The sequence below is a fragment of the Chaetodon trifascialis genome, chromosome 13, assembly GCF_039877785.1.
Source record: "Chaetodon trifascialis isolate fChaTrf1 chromosome 13, fChaTrf1.hap1, whole genome shotgun sequence".
In the NCBI taxonomy this organism is placed as follows: Eukaryota; Metazoa; Chordata; class Actinopteri; order Chaetodontiformes; family Chaetodontidae; genus Chaetodon; species Chaetodon trifascialis.
Window position 1 is genome coordinate 1,002,769 of NC_092068.1, and position 20,946 is coordinate 1,023,714.

General features: G+C 42.6%; 1 protein-coding gene across 1 annotated transcript in view; it reads right to left on the reverse strand.

Annotated features, from left to right (window-relative positions):
* The window catches only part of aprt (adenine phosphoribosyltransferase), a 37,689-nt gene that overhangs the window by 1,263 nt on the left and 15,480 nt on the right, over nucleotides 1–20,946 (reverse strand). Inside the window, exons 3-4 of the mRNA XM_070977500.1 lie at nucleotides 20,141–20,274; nucleotides 19,975–20,053 (exon numbers count right to left, since the gene is read on the reverse strand). Of these exons, the coding sequence (XP_070833601.1) occupies nucleotides 19,975–20,053; nucleotides 20,141–20,274 (213 nt within the window). The remainder of the gene's footprint in view (nucleotides 1–19,974; nucleotides 20,054–20,140; nucleotides 20,275–20,946) is intronic.

Genomic DNA, 20,946 nt, shown 5'->3' on the forward strand with positions numbered 1-20,946 from the left:
AAGTGCAGACAAGGTTCTTGAATCTTTGCTGATTCTTCTTGTCCAAAAGTTTCCAGTTCATTAAGGTTTGATACCTTCTATGCTGCAACTGCTTTCTTTAAATCACACCAAAGATATTCTGTGGGTTTAAACCCAACTTTGGATCATACAGACTAGCAGTAGGTTTTTAAAATCAGCAATATATTTTATAGGGGTTAAATAATTGTGACATGACAGTATTAACAAAATATCCATCCATCCATCCATCCATCCATCCATCCATCGTCTATACCTGACTATCCCTTTTTGGGGTTGCGGGGGGGCTGGAGCCTATCCCAGCTGTCAGCGGGCGAGGGGCGAGGGGCGACCTGAACTGGTCGCCAGCCGACCGCAGGGCAACATACACATACAACCATTCACGCTCACACTCACACCTAAGGACAATTTTTAGAGTCACCAATTAACCTAATGAGCATGTTTTTGGTCTGTGGGAGGAAGCCGGAGTGCTGTGAGATGTCTGCCCATTCACCATTGCCCTAAATGTGCAGAGAGCTTTCAAGTGTGGCACCAATATGCATTCCCGTGCTATGCAACCACAAAGCGCCCCTTCAGTCTCTTGTAGTTTCCTTGATTGTGGCGCGGCTACTCTCTCATTCGAGAACGGAGACTTCGTGAAGGTACATGACACTAATATGAAATTAGTCAAGGAAGGGCTGATCTCTGTGTTGTTAGTTATCAAACCCTACTGTGAGTGTTCCAACTTTTCAAATTTTTCTGTCCTCCTTGTTAGTTTGATGTCAAGCAGACATTACATGGTGTCAGAAATAGTGCAGATAACCAGGACGGATCCAGATGTTGAAGTTTATCCTCCACAGGAGTTTAAGTTTGCCAGCCCAGGAGAATGGATGGAGTGGAAGCAAAGATTCTCAAAGTTCAGAATAGGCAACAAGATAAACAGAGAGGACAGGGAAGTCCAGGTCTGTTTGCTCATTTATGCCATGGATAGTGAAGCTGAAAGACACTGAAGAACATAAGAAAGACTACAACACTGTTAAAGAAATTAAAAATTGGGCATGTGTGTTGTTCCAAAATACTAGGCGAAACTATGGAGAGTCAGGGACAGTTTCAATTTATGGGGGAAATCAGTGAGGCAGCAAGCCCGGATAAGTGGATTGTTAATCTTCACATTAGAAATGCACCCCTAACCTTTAAGATAGACACAAGGACAGATGTGAAAGTCACAAGTGGAAAGACATTCCTGACACTCCCAAAAGCGTGTAAGTGTCCTGCAAACACACCTTTTCTTGGCCCAGGGGACATGTTCAGATGTATAGACTGTGTCAGAGCTAATACTGTCAACAGAAGCAAAGAACTGACATTTCCTGTGTATGTGATTAAAGGAAACAGTTTAAGTTTGCTCAGTCGCACAGAAGCAGTTAAGATGGGTCTAGTGAGAGAGTGGAGCAAGTAAGCACTGTGTTCTTAACAGTGGCCTGCTAAATATGGAACCTGTTAATTTCATTCTCAAGCAAGACGCTCAGCCATATGCAGTACTGCTAGATGCGTACCACTGCCACTTATGCCTAAAGATAGAGCTGCAGCAGTTGGAAAAGGAAGGCACCTTTGAGAAGATGATACAGCCTACAGAGTGGTGTGCCACTACAGTCCTGGACTTAAAGCTTAACAGAGAAACAAAATCGTGACACTGGGAAAGTATGTGGTACCCACTATAAAGAGACAATAGAAAACTTTGATATACGTTTCATTTATACTGTTTTTATTCCTACTTATTAGATCTTCTTCACTTCATTGTATTGTTTCCTCTGTGCTCTTGTCCCTCGGCTTTTTTCTCATTTTATCTGCCTCATCTGGTTTCATTTTTTCTTTTGTAAAACAATTTGTAATGTTGGTTAGAAAAGTGATATACAAAGAAAAGTTATGATTGTCACTACTACTGCAGTGAGTAGCCTAGTTTGAACATAATTTCTAACTTGAAGTTTGCATGCTACATTCATTTTAAAGGTTGCACCAGCTGGAACACTTTCAGTGTATATGTTACGTTGCAACTTAAATTTCATACCTGACCCTTAACAGGTGTAAGATCCTCTATAAAATAGTTAGCATGGAGCATCATTTTGAAAAGTGAGATAACTTAAGTTGATGAGGAGGTGCAAATTATACCTGCTGTTTTGTGTCAGCAATACGTTCTCTATGACAGTACATAAACTACTCTTGTAACAGCACACAAACTAATGTCAACATAGCATTACACTATGTTATGTGCTTGCAAAGCTGGTAACTTGACTGAACTGGACATTAGACACCAACGTTGGCAAGCAAATATAAAGGGTAACATAACTTTGTAACTAACAACTACGAATCTATAAGTTTGCCAGTGCATTATTATTATTGCAGCTATATGTGTTACAATATGTGTTACAGTTTCATCTGCCCAATAACACGGTACCTTTATATTTCCCTATGTTGATAGTTTGATAGTATAATATTCAGAATTATGTTTTCATCAGTGTATGATCACCTGAAAATAAGAATTGTCATGTTTGCAATACCACAGAATGAGGCTTATATATCTACAGTTCATTTATCCAATATTGATTGTCCTGATGATCGCCATGGTTTAAACAAAGAAAGAAAGAAATTCCAACATCTTGCCTTGAAATCATGTTAAACATTCAGTGTTGGGAAAGTTCACTTTCTACATGAACTAGTTCAAAGTTCAGTTCACAAATTTCAAAATGAACTAGTTCAGTTCATAGTTCATAATGCAGAAAAACTAGTCCATGCATTCGTAACTTCCAGGCTGGATTATTGCAATTCTTTACTATCAGGCTGCCCAAATTCGTTGCTGAATATTCTCCAGTTGCTCCAGAACGCTGCAGCACGTGTTCTGACAAAAACCAGGAAGCGAGATCATATTTCTCCAATACTCGCCACTTTGCACTGGCTCCCTGTAAAGTTTAGAATAGAGTTTAAAATTCTCCTCCTTACTTACAAAGCCATAAATGGCCAGGCACCTTCTTATCTTAAAGAGCTCATAGTACCTTATTGCCCTACTCGAACACTGCGTTCCCAGAATGCAGGTCTACTTATGGTTCCTAAAGTCTCAAAAAGCAGAACAGGAGTCAGAGCATTTAGCTATCAAGCTCCTCTCCTGTGGAACCATCTTCTAGTCTTTGTCCGGGAGGCAGACACTGTTTCTACATTTAAGAGTAGGCTTAAAACTTTCCTTTTTGATAAAGCTTATAGTTAGGGCTGGCTCAGGCTTGTCCTGGACCAGCCCCTAGTTATGCTGCTATAGGATTAGACTGTCGGGGGACATCCAAAGATACACCGAGTTCCTCTGTCCTTCTGTCCCTCTCCATCTGCACGCTTTCATGTCTTACCACGGCGTGTTACTAACTTAGCTCCTTCCCCGGAGTCTCTGTGCTTTGTCGTCTTGCAGGTTCCCATGGACAGTGGCTGAATCTGGATTGTGGATTTCAGCTGCATCTCCTGCCTTGGCCCTGCCTGACATCCACTGCAACTGCTACTGCTGTTATTACATCCACTGTCACTGTTACTGTGACTGCATGTCTGTCTCTCTGTCTCTGTCTCTGTCTCTCTCTCTCTCTCTCTGACTGCATTTCTGTCTGTCTGTCTGTCTGTCTGTCTGTCTGTCTGTCTGTCTGTCTGTCTGTCTGTCTGTCTGTCTGTCTGTCCCTCCCTCTCTTGCTCTTCCTCTCTCACCCAACCGGTCGAGGCAGATGGCCGCCCACCCAGAGTCTGGTTCTGCTCAAGGTTTCTGCCTGTTAAAAGGAAGTTTTTCCTCGCCACTGTCGCCAAGTGCTTGCTCATGGGGGAATTGTTGGTTTCTTTGTAGATAAAAGAGCTTGGTCTGTAACAGCTCTATATGGAAAGTGTCCTGAGACAACTTCTGTTGGGATTTGGCGCTATACAAATAAAATTGAATTGAATTGAATAATTACAAATTTTGAACAAAGTTCACCATTCAAAAAATGAACTAGTTCAGTTTTTTTTCCCATATGTTGCTGCGAGCTATTATTTTTCAAAATTATTCCCACAGCCCATATAGAACCACAGACAGCAATTATTTTATCAGTTTTAACACTGTAACTATGCATCAGAACATACCTTGAAAGGCTAGCTGGGTGCTTCAGTTCAACGTGCCGTTTGCTGTGGATGTGACTGAAGTGTAGATTTTATTTTTGAAAGCCGGCAGGCAAAGTTTGCACAGAAATGTAAGATTTTTTTCCCATCCTCACCGACCTTGTCATAAAACTTGTTTAAATGATCATACGACGCCTCCTTGCTGCTTTGTTGCCTACATGCCGCTTTTTGTTTTGATGACGCATGCGGCGGTGTGACACTGGTGGCTGGTGTTGCCAGATTGGGTGTTTTTTCCGCTACATATAAAGGCCTGTTTACGGTGTGTTTTAGCCGGGTTTTCGCCTGGAAGGCTGTAAATTTGGCACCCTATTGAACGAAGTTAAACTGAGGGAGCGTGCCCTTCACAGACACCGTAATGAATGAGTTCACAGTAACGTTCATCAGGCAGTAATACAGTACATTCAGTTCATGTTCGCCCAAAATATGAAGGAGTTCATGATCTGTCGTTAAATGAACGCGTTCAGGCACAACACTGTAAATATTGCACATTAAGGTACCATAAACACTCCAAATGACGATGAGCGACACCTAACACGTACTTCATCATAATATTAGTTAATTAGATAAAAGATTATCCATATATTATTGACTATAACCCCAATTAATATGAATAAACTGCTACTTACATTGAAGGCTAATCAAAGCATGACTTCCACTGTCTAACAGTAAGAGTGGTGGGACAGCCCAGGGTGTGGCGCCAAAAAGTTTCCCTTATTTTCAGATTCCAATGCTGACAGGTATGGTAACCGGCATAGTGGGCACAGGTAAAAGAACGTGTTCCTCAGAAGATGACACCTCTTATGACACAACACATGCATACACATTCTCTATAGCCTGTTCATTGCAATGCTTTCTGAAACAGCCAACTCTGCAACGGAATTCCAGCATACAGCCATGTGAACAATAGTTTACTGAAATAAAAACAGTCCCATTAACGTGAGGTATTACAGAAACCCTATTTTCCCATTTAGATAATTCAAGTGTCATCTAAATCAAATATCCTCATTTCAAAATACACCGATCAAAAAAACACACAAGGAAAGCTGACCAGTATCTGCTCCTTTGTGTAAGGAACAGGAGGAGCACCGCCAGAACCCTACAAAATGACCTCCAGCGGGCATATCCTTGGAGGGTCGCACACACCTCCATGTCACAGTCAATGGTACCCTGACTGCTGTTAGGTACCAGGATGAAATCCTCAGCAATTGTCAGACCTTACATTAGGGCAGTGGGCCCTGGGTTTGATCAGAGACTTAATCTAGAGGTTGAACTGAAACTGTGGCAAAAGAAGTGACTTCACAAATGAATACTATCCAGTGTCATAGGGGTGTCCAAGCAAAGGCCAGAACTCTTTGGTTCAGATATTAGTATCCTGTTCAGTTTCTGCATGGCATAACACTCTAGAAAGGTTATATTGTGATGTCTGGTCACTGCTATTGTAGCCTGTTTCTGATTTTCAGCTGCTTTTGTTCTTACTTTGAACAACATTGATGATTGACGTCATCAGTTCGCGACGTAGGCAGCAGCTCTGTGAAGGACGCCAGTGGGAAGTTTTTTACGTAAAAAAAAAAAAAAAAAAAAAAAAAAAAGGAGTTTGAATGAAATAAGTCAAACATAAAGCATTAACAGCGCTGTACCAACGTTACCGGCACCACACTCTAAAGACAGAAACTCACCTCCCTGTGGTGGTACTGTTTTTCGACCTGCCTGAGCCTATAGTGGCCTCAGGTATGATGGCGGTGTGCGAGTCCTGCCTCCCCACCCTCTCAAAACTGAGGGAGAGCATCTCCGGTCTGCGGGCCGATCTCAAAGAGAAAGATAAAATCCTCCTGGATTTCTCCACTGTCGCCACGACGCAGGCGAAACATATCGCCTACCTGAGGCGATCCGGCGCTGGTGACCGGAACATGGCGGCCACAAACAACACCACCCTGCCGTGGACGGGCTCGATCACTACCGGTACTCCGGCACCAGCACAGGCCGAGTCCCGCTGGCACCGACAGGGAGCCAAGCTTAAAACATCGGCACCTTCCACTTCTTGCCCTCGCCCCGATGAGTCGCACTGCTTCACCGGGGAGGACGGGGTGAAGGGCCCGGTGAGCTCAACCCCACTAAGGCCGAGGGAGCCCTGGTCGGTGGTGCACCGGGGCGCTGGAGCTCGGCCATCTCCTTCTCCACCGCCTCCGGATCTGCCACTGGACAACAGGTTCGACATCCTAAGCCTGCAGGATTTCCCTCCCGTCGGTGCCTGGCCCAGCTCGCCTCCAGGACCTGTCCACCCAACTGGCCGTGGCTCTCACCAGCCCAAGACCCGGGATCCGCCAGTCCAACATGGCCGCTCCCCTCCGGCTCGGCCCGGAGCACCCGCGTCGCGACGCCAGCAGGTTCCACCTCGCCACCGACGCACCCCCAGGGAGCCAGTGGGGCAGCGCACCTTCCCCTCGGTGCTGGTGGTGGGGACCTCCATGGTCAGGCACGTGGCGGTGCTCGGCGGCCGGACCTTCTGCCACCCTGGAGCCCGCGTCACGGAGGTTGCATCCGCCGCTCTCCAACTGTGTGCGGAACACAGCCCAGCCTCCACAGTGGTCTTGGAAGCAGGCATCAACGACCTTAGAAACCAACAGTCGGAGGTCCTAAAAAAGGATTTCATGTCGCTGATCGACCGCCTGCTGGACACTGGGAAGCGACTAATTATCTCCGGCCCGTTTCCCCCACCACGTTATGGTGACGTCATCACCAGCCGGCTTCGCCAGCTGCACCTGTGGCTGAAGGGTTACTGCCTGACGAGAGACATCCCATATGTGGACAATTTTATAGCGTTTTTAAACAGGCCTTGCCTTTTTAAACGGGACAACCTACACCCCAACCAGGAGGGCTCACGGCTTTTATCAGTCAACATTGACCTCACTGTCCGGTCCTGCACTTCAGCCACCTCCTGACTAACTGGTATGACTCATGCACACAAGCAATCTGCTCCACACTCACCCTCACCCACTACATGTTTCACCCACACCATGCACACCTTCCCGGCAGTAACCCCCTCTTCTCCACCGAAACCTCAGGACATTCACATTATTACATCAATCACTTCACACAGACATTCAAAGCCCAGGACTGCTTTTAGACCCAGCACTGTTTTTAACATTCCTTTAAAACACCATGATGAGTGCACATTCAGCACAGCTATCAAATTGGCTGTGCTGAATGTGCGCTCTCTTTTAAACAAATCTTTTATCATAAATGACTTAATTTTAGACAAAAACCTAGATGGTATTCTCCTTACAGAGACATGGCTCGGCACTGATGCACCTGTTGTTCTCACTGAGGCTTCCCCACCAAGTTTTAACTTTTTATTCTCTACTAGGGGTGGCAAAAAGGGAGGCGGCACTGCATCTATCACTAGAACTTCAATGTCTGCAAATGCAGTTCCTTTTAACAGTTTTACATCATTTGAGCACCATGCCTTTGTTTTTAGCCGTCCTCCTATTCTTTGCATAACGGTCTACAGACCACCCCAGTATTCATCCTCTTTTATCAGTGAATTCTCTGAGTTCTTATCAATCATTCATACCACCTACAACAGGATTTTAATAGCTGGTGATTTTAATCTACACATTGACAACAACTCGGACCCAGTATCCAGAGAATTTTTAAACCTCTTAAACTGTATGGATTTTAAACAGCACGTTACACAGCCGACCCACAACAGGGGGCACACCCTGGACCTGATCATAACTTATGGCCTGTCTGTGGGGGTGTCCTCTGTTGTGGATCTGGCTGTGTCCGATCACTCGTGTGTTTTGTTTTTTTTTGTTTTTTAACATCGCCAGTTTTATTCAGCGGGAGGCACCAGTGAGAACAGTGAGGAAACGCTACCTAACTCCTGAAGTGGCTGCAAATTTTATCCAGATTTTACAGAGCACTCCTGCAGAGATTTTACCAGCACCCTGTGATTTTATCGTTGACAATTTTAACAGTAATCTGAAGTCAACGCTGGACTCAGTGGCTCCGCTCTTAACAAAAACAATTAAGAAAAAACCTACACCTCCGTGGATAAATGAAGATATTAGGCATCTGAAAAGAAACTGCAGGAGTGCTGAGAGGAAATGGAGAAAATCAAAGCTGACAGTCCACCATGAAATTTTTCGTCATCACCTCAAAACTTACAATAACACCATTAAACAGGCAAGAATTTCTCACTTCAAAAAACTAATCTCTGACCATAAAAATAATCCCAAATTTCTCTTCTCCACAATTGATCTTTTAATAAACAGTAATTTTAACAGATCTCATAAGACAATAACAAATACCTTGTGTGAAGACTTTGCAGACCACTTCAGGTGCAAAATTGATAACATCAGATCCAGTCTTTTATCGCAACAGGTTTTAACTACCAATATGTCTGGATCACAGGTTTTACCTGAGGAAACACTGGAGAGTTTTGCCCTGGTTGATGCAAGGACACTTGGTCGAGTTTTCTCCCAGGTAAACCCCACAACCTGCCTTTTAGACCCAATTCCCACACCGTTTTTTACAACGCTCTATGGGTCCTTTGAGGAACAGCTGTTATACATGGTGAATTGCTCTCTTCAGACGGGTGTCTTCCCCGCCTCCTTTAAAACAGCAGTGGTGAAGCCCCTTCTGAAGAAGAGCAATTTAGATCCCAATATTCTTAATAACTATCGACCTGTATCCAACTTACCTTTTTTTAAGTAAAATTTTAGAAAAACTGGTTTTTAACCAAGTAAATGATTTTTTAAACAAAAAGAACATCTTAGAAAGGTATCAGTCTGGTTTTCGGATGAACCACAGTACCGAGACAGCCCTATTAAAGATTTTAAATGATATCAGGTGCAACTTAGATAAACACAAGCTCACAGTCTTGGTACTACTGGATCTAACTGCCGCCTTCGATACAGTAGACCATCACATTTTATTGAACAGACTGAGGCACCTGGTCGGCCTCTCCAGTACTGCTTTTAACTGGTTCGTCTCATACCTCACTGACCGACACTTCTTTGTAAGTTGGGATGCATGTTCCTCAGGTACCCATGAGATCAAGTGTGGGGTTCCCCAGGGGTCAATTTTAGGTCCAACTCTTTTTAATCTGTACATGCTACCCCTCGGGGACGTCATCAGGAGGCATGGCATCAGCTTCCATAGTTATGCTGATGATACGCAACTGTACATTGCCGTGTCTCCTGATGACACAGGGCCTATTGATGCCCTTTTTAACTGTATTTTAGACATCAAGTCATGGATGGCAGAAAATTTCCTTCAGCCCAATCAGGACAAAACAGAGGTCTTAGTCATTGGTCCTGAAGGCCAGAGAGAGAAACTTTTACCAAAACTAAAAGATCTTAAACCGACACATTCTGTAAAAAATCTGGGCGTGATTTTTGACTCTGAGCTTACTTTTATTCCACACATCAAAAACATAACAAAGATAGGTTTTTACCATCTTAAGAATATAGCCAGAGTCCGCCCGTTTCTCTCTCAGGCCAGCACGGAGGTGCTGATGCATGCTTTTATCTCTTGTCGCTTAGATTATTGTAATGCCCTGCTCTCTGGTCTTCCCAAAAAGAGTACTTCAAATTTTCAACTACTACAGAACTCGGCCGCTCGCGTGCTGATGAGGGCCAGAGGGCGGGAGCACATTACACCAGTTTTAAAATCGCTGCATTGGCTCCCCGTGCGTTTCAGGATAGATTTTAAGGTTCTTTTATTAGTTTTCAAATGTCTTAACGGTCTCGGGCCTTCTTATTTATCTGACCTTCTTTTACCATATCAACCCTCGCGGACCCTGAGGTCCTCCGGCTCCGGCCTCTTAACCATACCAAAAGTAAGAACTAAAACACATGGGGAGGCGGCTTTTAGTCATTATGGCCCCCGACTGTGGAACAGCCTGCCGGAGAACCTCAGGGCCGCAGAGACCGTTGATGTTTTTAAAAAGAGGCTCAAGACTCATTTCTTTAACCAGGCTTTTAATTGATATGTCTGATTTTTCTCATTCCTTTAATCAGGCTTCTTATCTTATCATATTTTAGTTGTATGTTCTTACGACATGACTATTTACTATTTATTTCATTTACTCAGTTTATTACTAGTTTATCTATAGCTTTCATTTATAGTTTATTTACTATTTATTCCTTTTATTCCTTTACTCATCTCATTTCACTCAATGTTCATGTTTTATATATTGTATTATTTTACTCTATCTTATCTACTCTACTTATTATCTTATGAACTTTTCTTCTTTTAAATGTTTATTTATTTATTTATTTTTTCAACTTATTTATTTATTTATTTTTTAATTCCAGTGTTTCCTCGGCGGGTCATCCACACTGAGAGATGTGTCTGATCTGTTGCAGGGGGGGCTGTCCTCGGGCCCTCTTGGCCCGGCTGGTTGGGGGACTCCCTACCTTGGTGTGGGGCCTACCGGTCTGTCGGGCTCGGGTGGGCCCGGGTGCGGGTGCCCCCTGTGCTCACAGTCCCTGATGTCTCTCGGTGTGGACGACCCGAAAGGTGGCCTTTTCCTCAGTCATTAGTGCCGTGCCATGTCTCGTTACCCCTGCCATCGTCTGCAGTAAGAATGTGTGTGTGTGTGTGTGTGTGTGTGTGTGTGTGTGTGTGTGTGTGTGTGTGTGTATGTATGTATGTGCGTGTATGTGCGCATGTGTGCGTGTGTGTATGCATATAGTTGAGGGTGGGTGCTTGTACATACGGAGGGTGGGAGGGATGGGTTTTTATTGTTGCTTTATTTTGATTTCTATTGTTTTTAAATCCTGTGAAGCACTTTGTGTTACATTTTATTATGTATGAAAAGTGCGATATAATTTAAGTTTGATTTGATTTGATTTGAACAACAGATTTTCGTATCATGGTCTATGACACAGTTGGTTCCCCATTCATTTATATTTGGAATAGAGGGAGACACATTTGTTTCTGGTAGCGACCTGACCAGCTCTCTAATACCCAGCCCATTTGAGAGAGGGGTTGGGACTGACCTCTCATTCATGAAATGTTGATTGGTTATATTCTTGTTTTATAACTGATGCTGAAATAATACATATATAGCAAAAAGGAGAGATGCTGTTCAACTTTAGTGAGTGCAAGGACAGCAACAAGGGTTTAGTGACAGTAATATGTTTGATAAAACACTGCACAATACAATAACAACTTAATGAATTGTTGTTGTTAGCAAGTTAGCCATGCTAGCTACCCCGGTTTATGTTTCCAACCCTTCTCCAGCTGTTTTGTCCAACCATGCTTTTAGCCACACCATATGAGGAAATTTTGCCTGTCATATTCAGGTCTGATTCCCTGTTGCTTCTGCTTCACATTAAAAGCATTCCATTTGTGCATTTTTTGTGAAGCTTTTATTGTAAAGTAAACTTTGGTGTTCACCTCAACAACAAACTGGACTGGACAAATAATACAGATGCCCTGCACAGGAGGGGCCAAAGTCGTCTGCACCTGCTAAGAAGACTGAGGTCCTTTGGAATATGTCGGACACTGTTAAAAACTTTTTATGACTCTGTGGTGGCATCTGCTATTTTCTATGCAGTGGTCTGCTGGGGCTGTGGAAGCTCTGAGAGGGACAGGAAAAGACTTAAACTGGTCGGGAGAGCTGGCTCTGTCCTGGACTGCCCTCTGGACACCATCAAGGCGGTGGATGAGAGGACGATGTTAGACATTGATCTTGGACAACCCATTCCACCCCCTGCATGAGACAGTATGGGGCTTAAGCAGCTCCTTCAGTAACAGACTGCTGCATCCAGTCTGTAAGAAAGAACGCTACCGCAGGTCCTCCATCCCAACAGCTGTCAGAATGTTAACTCCAGCATCATGTAATGTGCTGTGTTGATGCTGTCTTTCTCAATTCTACATCATATAAGGCCACTTTTGTTTTGCACTACTTTTATCAATGCTAATACACGCTCACATTATCTATTTCATCTGGTGCAATTTCTAAGTTGTATATTTCTCTCAACTGTGCAATACTATTTATTATCCATATTGGCAACAGTTTGGCTTTTTTTACACATAATACACAGATCAAGCATAACATTATGTCCACTAACAGATGACATGAATACACTGATTATCTCTTCATCATGGCACCTGTTAGTGGGTGGGATATATTTGGCAGTAAGTGAATATTATGTCCTCAAAGTCGATGTGTTAGAAGCAGGACAATGGGAAAGCATAAGGATTTGAGCAAGTTTGACAAGGGCAAATTGTGATGGCTCAATGACTGGGTCAGAGCATCTCCAAAACTGCAGCTCTTGTGGGGTGTTCCCAGTCTGCAGTGGACAGTATCTATCAAAAGTGGTCCAAGGAAGGAACCATGGTGAACATAGCTCCATGGGGAGCAGAGCTTTCAGCCGCTCTGCTCCCCAACTCTGGAACTCACTGCCACCTGACCTCTGTAACTCTGCCACCCTGCCCATCTTCAAATCCAAACTCAAAACTCATCTATTCAGACTTGCCTACTCTCTATAAACTGCTTCACACGGTCCCCCGTCCCTATTGATTGTATCTTCTTTTTTATCTTGTATTTTATATCATTGTTTGCATATTTTCTGTGCAGCGACCTTGGGTGTCCTGAAAGGCGCTTTCAAATAAAATGTATTATTATTATTATTATTATTATTATTATTATTAACTGGTGACAGGGGCATAGGCAGCCAAGGCTCACTGATGCACAATGGGAGCGAAGCCCAGCCCGTGTGGTCCAATCCAACAGACAAGATACTGTTGCTCAAATTGCCAAAAAAGTTAATGCTGGTTCTGATAGAAAGGTGTCAGAATACATTGTGCATCGCACTTTGTTGTGTATGGGGATGCATAGACGCAGACCAGTAAGTGTGCCCATGCTGACCCCTGTCCACCACAGAAAATGCTAACAATAGGCATGTGAGCATCAGAACTGGACCATGGAGCAATGGTCTGATGAATCTCATTTTCTTTTACATCATGTGGATGACCGCGTGAGTGTGCGTCGCTTACCTGGGGAACACATGGCACCAGGATGCACTATGGAAGGAGGCAAGCCAGCAGAGCCAGTGTAATGCTTTGGCAATGTTCTGCTGGGAAACCTTGGGTCCTGCTATTCATGTGGATGTTACTTTGACACATACCACCTACCTAAGCATTGTTGCAGACCATTTGACAACTCAGAGTTGAGAGGCAGAGCTGCAGTCCTACATGCTTCTCTGCACTTCTATTAGAGCAGTTAGCCACCCAACACTCCATAGAGACTGTGTCTGTCCCCGACCACATAAACTAAGTAAACCAATAGTAAAGAGGAGTTAAACATAAAAATCTAAGAAAAATTAAAACAACTGCTACAATAGTACACTCCTTAACATCAGATCTCTGTCCTGTTTTTGTAAATGAGTTAATATCAGACCATAATATTGATTTATGTTGTCTGACTGAAACCTGGCTGTGTCATAAAGAGTATGTTAGCCTAAATGAGGGTACTCCTCTGAGCTATATTAATACTCACTTTCCTCAGGGCCGTGGCCGAGGAGGTGGAGTTGCAGCCAAGTTTGACTCAAGCCTTTTAATCAACCCTAAACCTAAACTCAACTATAACTCATTTGAAAGCCTTGTTCTTACTCTTTCACATGAAAAATGGAAAACAGTGCAGCCAGTTTTATTCGTTACAGTGTGCTGCTCTCCTGGTCCTCATTCCGAATTAATATCTGAGTTCTCTGAGGTTTTATCAGGTGTAGTCCTTAAAACTGATAAAGAAATTATTGTAGGTTGATACAAGAATCATTCAATTTCAAATGGAATCAAAAAACAATCAAATATTTGGAGTCTACATTACTAAAAGTTTAACTAAACTATATAAGGTGAATTATAATAATGTAAATCGAGATATCCAAAAGGACATAGAAAGATGGTCCACTTTAAAATTAGATTTCAGTTCACGAATTGAGGTAGTCACAATGAATATATTGCCTAGGCTTTTATATCTGTTCCAATCTTTTCCTATAGATGTCCCCCAAACTCAATTTATGAACTGGGAGAGAATAATATCAAGGTTTATTTGGGGAGGAAAAAGCCCCAGAGTAAGGTATGAAACTCTCCAGCTACCAAAAGACAGGGGGGGGTATGGGTCTCCCAAAATTAAAGGAATATTATTATGCAGCCCAATTTAGATACATAGCATGCTGGTGCAAGCTGGATTACGTGGCTAAGTGGAAAGGTATGGAAAAGGAATTTGATGGGTACCCAATTCAGAGTATCATTGGAGATAAAGAAATCTACAAGAAAATACAGGAAAAAATAGACCCAATTACCTCATTCACTTTGGAGTTATGGTTCAAAGTAGTCCAAAAACACAAGATAAAGGATATAAACCAATTAAAATGGGTGGCATTCGATAATAATTTCAAGCCGAACAATGACGGGATTCAAATCATGGGTAAATAAGGGAATTACAGCATGGTGCACTTTAGAGGAGAAAGGGGAGCTGAAGAGTTTCAAAAGTATGAAGGTAAGTATGATTTGGGGAAACAAGATTTTCACAGATATTTACAACTAAGGGACTATTCTAAGAAAAAATCAGAAGGGATCCCTCCATGGAAGTGTGGAGTGTAACTCAACTTCTAATCAAATCATACTCAGGAATTTCATTTAGAATTATATCGGCCTTATACAAAGCATTGATAGCAAATAGAAATACAACAAATTATATAAAAGAAAGATGGTAATCAGACCTCAGTATAGACATTACGGATCAGCAATGACAAGAGATGTGGAAAATACATCAAACATCCACCAGCTCACAGACTTGGAGGGAGTTCTCTTGGAAAAATCTGATACGATTCTTTATCACACCTAAAATCATGAACAAATATTCAAATATCAAGTACAAGAGTTAGAGAGAATGTGGTGAATTAGAAGTAGACCATGGTCATATTTTTTGGAAATGTAATAAAATAGCAAGCTTTTGGGGAATAGTACACAATGTCCTGCAGAAGATACTAAGTTATAATATCCCCATGAACTGTATGACTCTATATATGTGTAACCTTAATGAAGGACGCATACATGTTGGAGATAGATATTTGGTAAAAATATTATTGTTAGTAAGAAAGCTATAACTAGAAACTGGTGTAAGCTAGACCCACCCAACCAGGATCAATGGATGGCAATTGTGGAGGAAATCTGTATAATGGAGAAGATAACATTTCGTATGAGGCTACAAGTGGTGCAGGGAGAACAAAAAATGAGAAAAATGGACTATATACAAGAACTCAAACAACGATAGACACGATGATCTGCAAAATGAGGACTGAAACATTCAAGAAGGTGACTCCCCCTGTTGTCTATGGTTTTTTTGGGGGGGGGTTATTGTCCTTTGTGTCACTGTTGTTCTTTCACTGTTTGTTAAAAGAAATCAACAATAAAAACTAAAGTGAAAAAAAAAAAAAGTAATTATTGTAGGTGACTTTAATGTACATCAGTATTACACTTAGTTGGCTTCATTCAGAATGTACATGAACCTACTCACTGTTTTAACCACACCTTCGACCTTGTTCTGACATGAGGCACTGAAATTGAAGACTTAATAGTCTCCTCACAGAATCCTCTTTTATCAGATTATCATTTAATAACTTTTGAATTCATATTACCAGACTACCCGCCAGTGGGCAAAAATTATTATAGCAGACTCTTGTCTGACAGTACTGTAGCTAAATTTAAGGATATGATCCCATCAGCATTTAATTCAATGCCATGTCTCAATACAACAGAGGATTCCTATGCTAACCTTAGTCCCTCCCAGATTGACTACCTGGTTGATAGTGCTACAGGTTCATTGCGTATGACACTTGACTCTGTTGCCCGCCCCTAAAAAAGAAGATAATAAAACAAAGGAGATTAGCTCCATGGTATACCCCTCAAATCCCCAAATTAAAGCAAGCTTCACAGAAAATAGAAAGGAAATGGTGTTCGACCAATTTAGAAGAATTTCAGTTGGCCTGGCAAGACAGTCTTAAAATATACAGGAAAGTCCTCAGCAGTGCCAGGGCAGCCTATTAATCTGTGCTAATCAGCTCCTGCCGTCAACAGGTACTGTTTTGTCTTCAAAACACAGAAACTGTTATTAAACCTTTCGCAGTTTTAGACTGTTTTTCACCTTCACCAACCAATTTCAACAATTTCATCATCAAAATCATCAACCTGTATTCTAGACCCCATCCCAACTAAGTTGCTTAAAGAAGTTTTACCTTTAATTGGCTCTTCCTTATTAGACATGATCAATCTGTCTTTATCAACAGGCTATGTACCACAGTCCTTTAAAGTAGCTGTGATAAAACCTCTACTTAAAAAGCCTACTCTTTATCAAGGAATTTTAGTCAAGTATCGACCGATATCCAACCTTCTCTTTCTCTCAAAAATTTTTGAGAAAGCAGTGACTAATCTGTGCAATTTTCTACACAACAATAGTTTATTTGAGGATTTCCAGTCAGGATTTAGAGTGCATCATAGCACAGAGACAGCACTGGCTAAAGTTACAAATGACCTTCTAATTGCATCAGATAAAGGACTTGTCTCTGGACTAGGCTTATTCGACCTTAATTCTGCATTCAACGCCATGGACCATGCCATCCTATTGCAGAGACTGGAACACTTCATTGGCATTAAGGGAACTGCGCTTAGCTGGTTTGAATCCTACTTTTCAGATCACTCTCAGTTTGTACACGTTAATGATGACTCCTCTGTGCTCATTGAAGTCAGCTACGGAGTTCCGCAGGGCTCTGTGCTAGGACCAATTCTATTCACCTTGTGGCTGTGGCTCATGAGGCAGAGCGGTCGTCTGCCAATCAGGAGGTCAATGGTTCAATCTCCGGCCAGTCCACATGCCGAAGTATCCTTGGGCAAGATAGTGAACCCCAAAAGTGCCCCAGATGTTGTGCCATTGGTGTGTGAATTCATATGTAAGTCACTTTGGATAAAAGCGTCTACCAAATGACTAATTGTAATATATGCTCCCTTTAGAGAACATTATCAGGAAACACCCAATAAATTTTCATTGCTATGCAGATGATACCAAGCTATATTTATCAATGAAGCCAGAAGAAACCAGTTAAGTAGACTACAAGCGTGTCTTCAGGACATAAAGAACTGGATGACCTGCAATTTTCTGATGCTAAACTCATACAATACTGAAGATATAGTACTAGGCCCTAAACATCTTAGAAACTCACTTTCTGATTACATAGCAGTTATGGATGGCATTGTGCTGGCCTCCAGCACCACTGTAAAGAATCTGGGAGTCATCTTTGATCAGGACATGTCCTTTCACTCCCATGTAAAACAAATTTCAAGGACTGCCGTTTTTCACCTACAAAACATTGCAAAAATCAGGCACATCTTGTCTCAAAATGATGCAGAAAAAGTAGTCCATGCTTTCCTAACTTCCAGGTTGGATTACTGCAATTCCTTACGATCAGGCTGCCCAAATTCGTTGCTGAATATTCTCCAGTTCCTCCAGAACAATGTAGCACGTATTCTGACAAAAACGCGGAGGAGATCATATTCCTCTGATATTAGCCACTCTGCACTGGCTCCCTGTAAAATTTAGAATATAATTTAAAATCCTCGTTCTTACTCACAAAGCCATAAATGGTCAGGCACCATCTTATCTTAAACAGCTAATAGTACCTTATTACCCCACTAGAACACTGCGTTCCCAGAATGCAGGCTTACTTGTGGTTCCTAAAGTCTCCAAAAGCAGAACAGGAGCCAGAACATTTAGCTATCAAGCTCCTCTCCTGTGGAACCATCTTCAAGTCTTTGTCCGGGAGGCAAACACTGTCTCTACATTTAAGATTAGGTTTAAAACTTTCCTTTTTGATAAATCTCATATTTAGGGCTGGCTCAGGCTTACCCTGGACCACCCCCTAGTTATGCTGCTATAGTATTAGACTGCCGGGGGACCTCCACAGACACACCCAGCTCCTCTGTCCTTCTCTCCCTCTCCATCTGCATGTTTTCATGTACTACCATGGCGTGTTACTAACTTCACCAGAGTCTCTGTGCTTTGTCGTCTCACAGGTTTCCATGGATAGTGGCTGAGTCTGGATTGTGGATTACAGTCTCCTGCCATGGCCCTGCCTGACATCCACTGCAACTGCTACTGCTATTATTACATCCACTGTCACTCTCAGCAAAGACTCTTCCATCTCCGACAGCTCAAAAAGATCAAAGTAAGGTCTCATCTCCTGCTCCGCTTTTACACGGCCATCATTGAAAGCATCTTCACCTCATCCATTACAGCCTGGTTTGGCAGTCTTGACACACTCTCCCGAAAGAAACTACAACCCATCATAAACAGAGCATCCAAAATTATTGGCTCACCCCTACCATCCCTTGAATCACTCCACCACAAACGAACACTATGCAGAGCCCACAAGATAATCTTAGGTCCCACCCACCCTGCACACTATGCCTTCCAGCTTCTACCCTCCAGGAGGCATGTCAGGACAACTGCCACTAGAACAATCCACTTCAAAAACAGTTTAATTCCCATTGCAATAAACATTCTGAACTCTGAATGCTCTTTTGGCAGCAAAATGGGGACCAACACAATATTAGGCAGGTGGTGATAATGTTTTGCTTGATCAGCGTACATGGTCCTAGTATTTCTCAAGCGCAGTGTTAATTTTATCAAAGAAAATTCCGACGATAAGTATTCATTGACGTCATTTTATTGCGTGACTAAATAATAATGACAACGTAAATGAAAAAGCGTGGCTAACAAAAATTACAGCAAAATCTCTGTTCATCATGCCCTCACGAGGGAAGACGAGACGAAAACGTTGTTTGTGTTCAGGCAGACAACCTGGGTGTTTTCATTTTATCACTGTGTGTTTTTTAGTAATTTGTTATTCAGAGCAGTCTTGTTAAAAAAATGACATGGCTATGACATGGAGGCCTGTGTGACCCTCCCCAGACCATCACTGACCCACCACCAAATTGGTCATGCTGGATGATGTTACAGGTAGCATAACATTCACCATAGCGTCTCCAGACTCTTTGATGCCTGTCACATGTGCTCAATATGAACCTGCCCTGATCTGTGAGGAAAAAGGGGAGCCAGTGGCAAACCTGCCAATTCTGGTGTTCTCTGGCGAATGCCAATCAAGTTGCACAATGCTGGGCTGTGAGCACAGGTCCCACTAGAGATGTCAGACCCTCATGCTACCTTCATGGAGTCTGTTTCTGACAGTGTGGTCAGAAACATGCACACCAGTAGCCTGCTGGAGGTCATTTTGTAGGGCTCTGGCAGTGCTCCTCCTGTTCCTCCTTGCACAAAGGAGCAGAAACCTGTCCTTCTACTTCCCTGGCCAGCTCTCTTTGTGTAACTCAAACCTATTTTTCAATATTTCTGACTTTCTGACAGTGAGTGACTTCAGTTTTATTCCATAAATGACGAAACTCAGCAACAGCATGTGTTTGATCTCCATTCAGACTACAGCACTGAGTGAGTTCAATGCAGAGTGGGTTGAAGAGGGGCAGTACAACAAGAGTGTCATTGCTGTACATGTGCTGTGTGGGGTGGCAAATGAGTTAAATGACAGCCAAATCCATAATATCACCACGATTCTCTCATTTTGAAATGAAAACAGAAGAATCAGAGGTGTCAACAAAAAGAAAGATTACATTATATGGACCTTTTTTTTTTTCATTTCCTTTCTATGTGTTTTGTTTATATATGACAGATCCAGAATCCAACGAACATGATGGTTACAAAACAAATCCAACCAGGGGATTTCTCACCTCCAGTAGCCAGAAGGTCATCAATGAGCAGAATCTTCTGTCCTGGAGCCACTGCATCCTCCTGGATCTCTGCCTCTGCCTGGAGGAACAGAATAAGCACGGTCACAGCATGCTTCTCAGCAGCAGAGGCTGACGTTTGTAGCGTGTGTGTTTTTGTGTTCTTTACCTTTCCGTACTCCAAATCATATGCTACAGACACAGTGTTTCCAGGCAGCTTGCCTTTCTTTCTGATCAGGACAAAGCCAACACCCAGCCGCTGGGCAAGCAGAGGCCCAAACAGGAAACCACGAGCATCTAAACCTGCACCAAAACAGCAAACAAAACCATGTTATAATACAATAATAAAAGATACTAATTCAATACAATGTATAATAATATCACTAAGAATAAGAATAAGAAGAAGAAGAAGAGGAAGAAGAAGAAGAAGAAGAAGAATGCAATCAATAACAATAACAAAGGGAGCAGAATCAGGGGTGACAGTGTCGCTAGGTAGATAGCTCAGAGTCCAGTGTTTGGTTATATGGGGGTAAGCAGTTTGGCACTTCTCTGTCTGAATGTATAGTCCAGAATCTACTACCTGATGGTAGGGGGACAAATAGGAGGTGACTTGGGTGTGTAGCGTCACTGATGACGCAGTGAGCTCTGGGTATCTTTTATGGGTGGTAGAGCACTCACTGTGATTCATTAGGCTGTGTTGACCACAAGCTGCAGAGCCTTGTGCTTAGATTATGTGGTGTTACAATACTGAACCTTGATGTAGTTGGCCAGTATGCTCTCCACTGTGTTGATCTGATAGAAGGTAGTGAGAATCCTGGGCTGTAGGTTGAGTGCAGGCACTGGGGTGCTTTTGTGGTAGAATCTGCCTATGCAACATGCACTAAAAAATCTTGGAAGTGTTTAGACAGTGAGTAAGGTGTCCTGTGAATGTTCAGATCATGGAAAAACAACAGAAATATTTAGGTCATGATGACC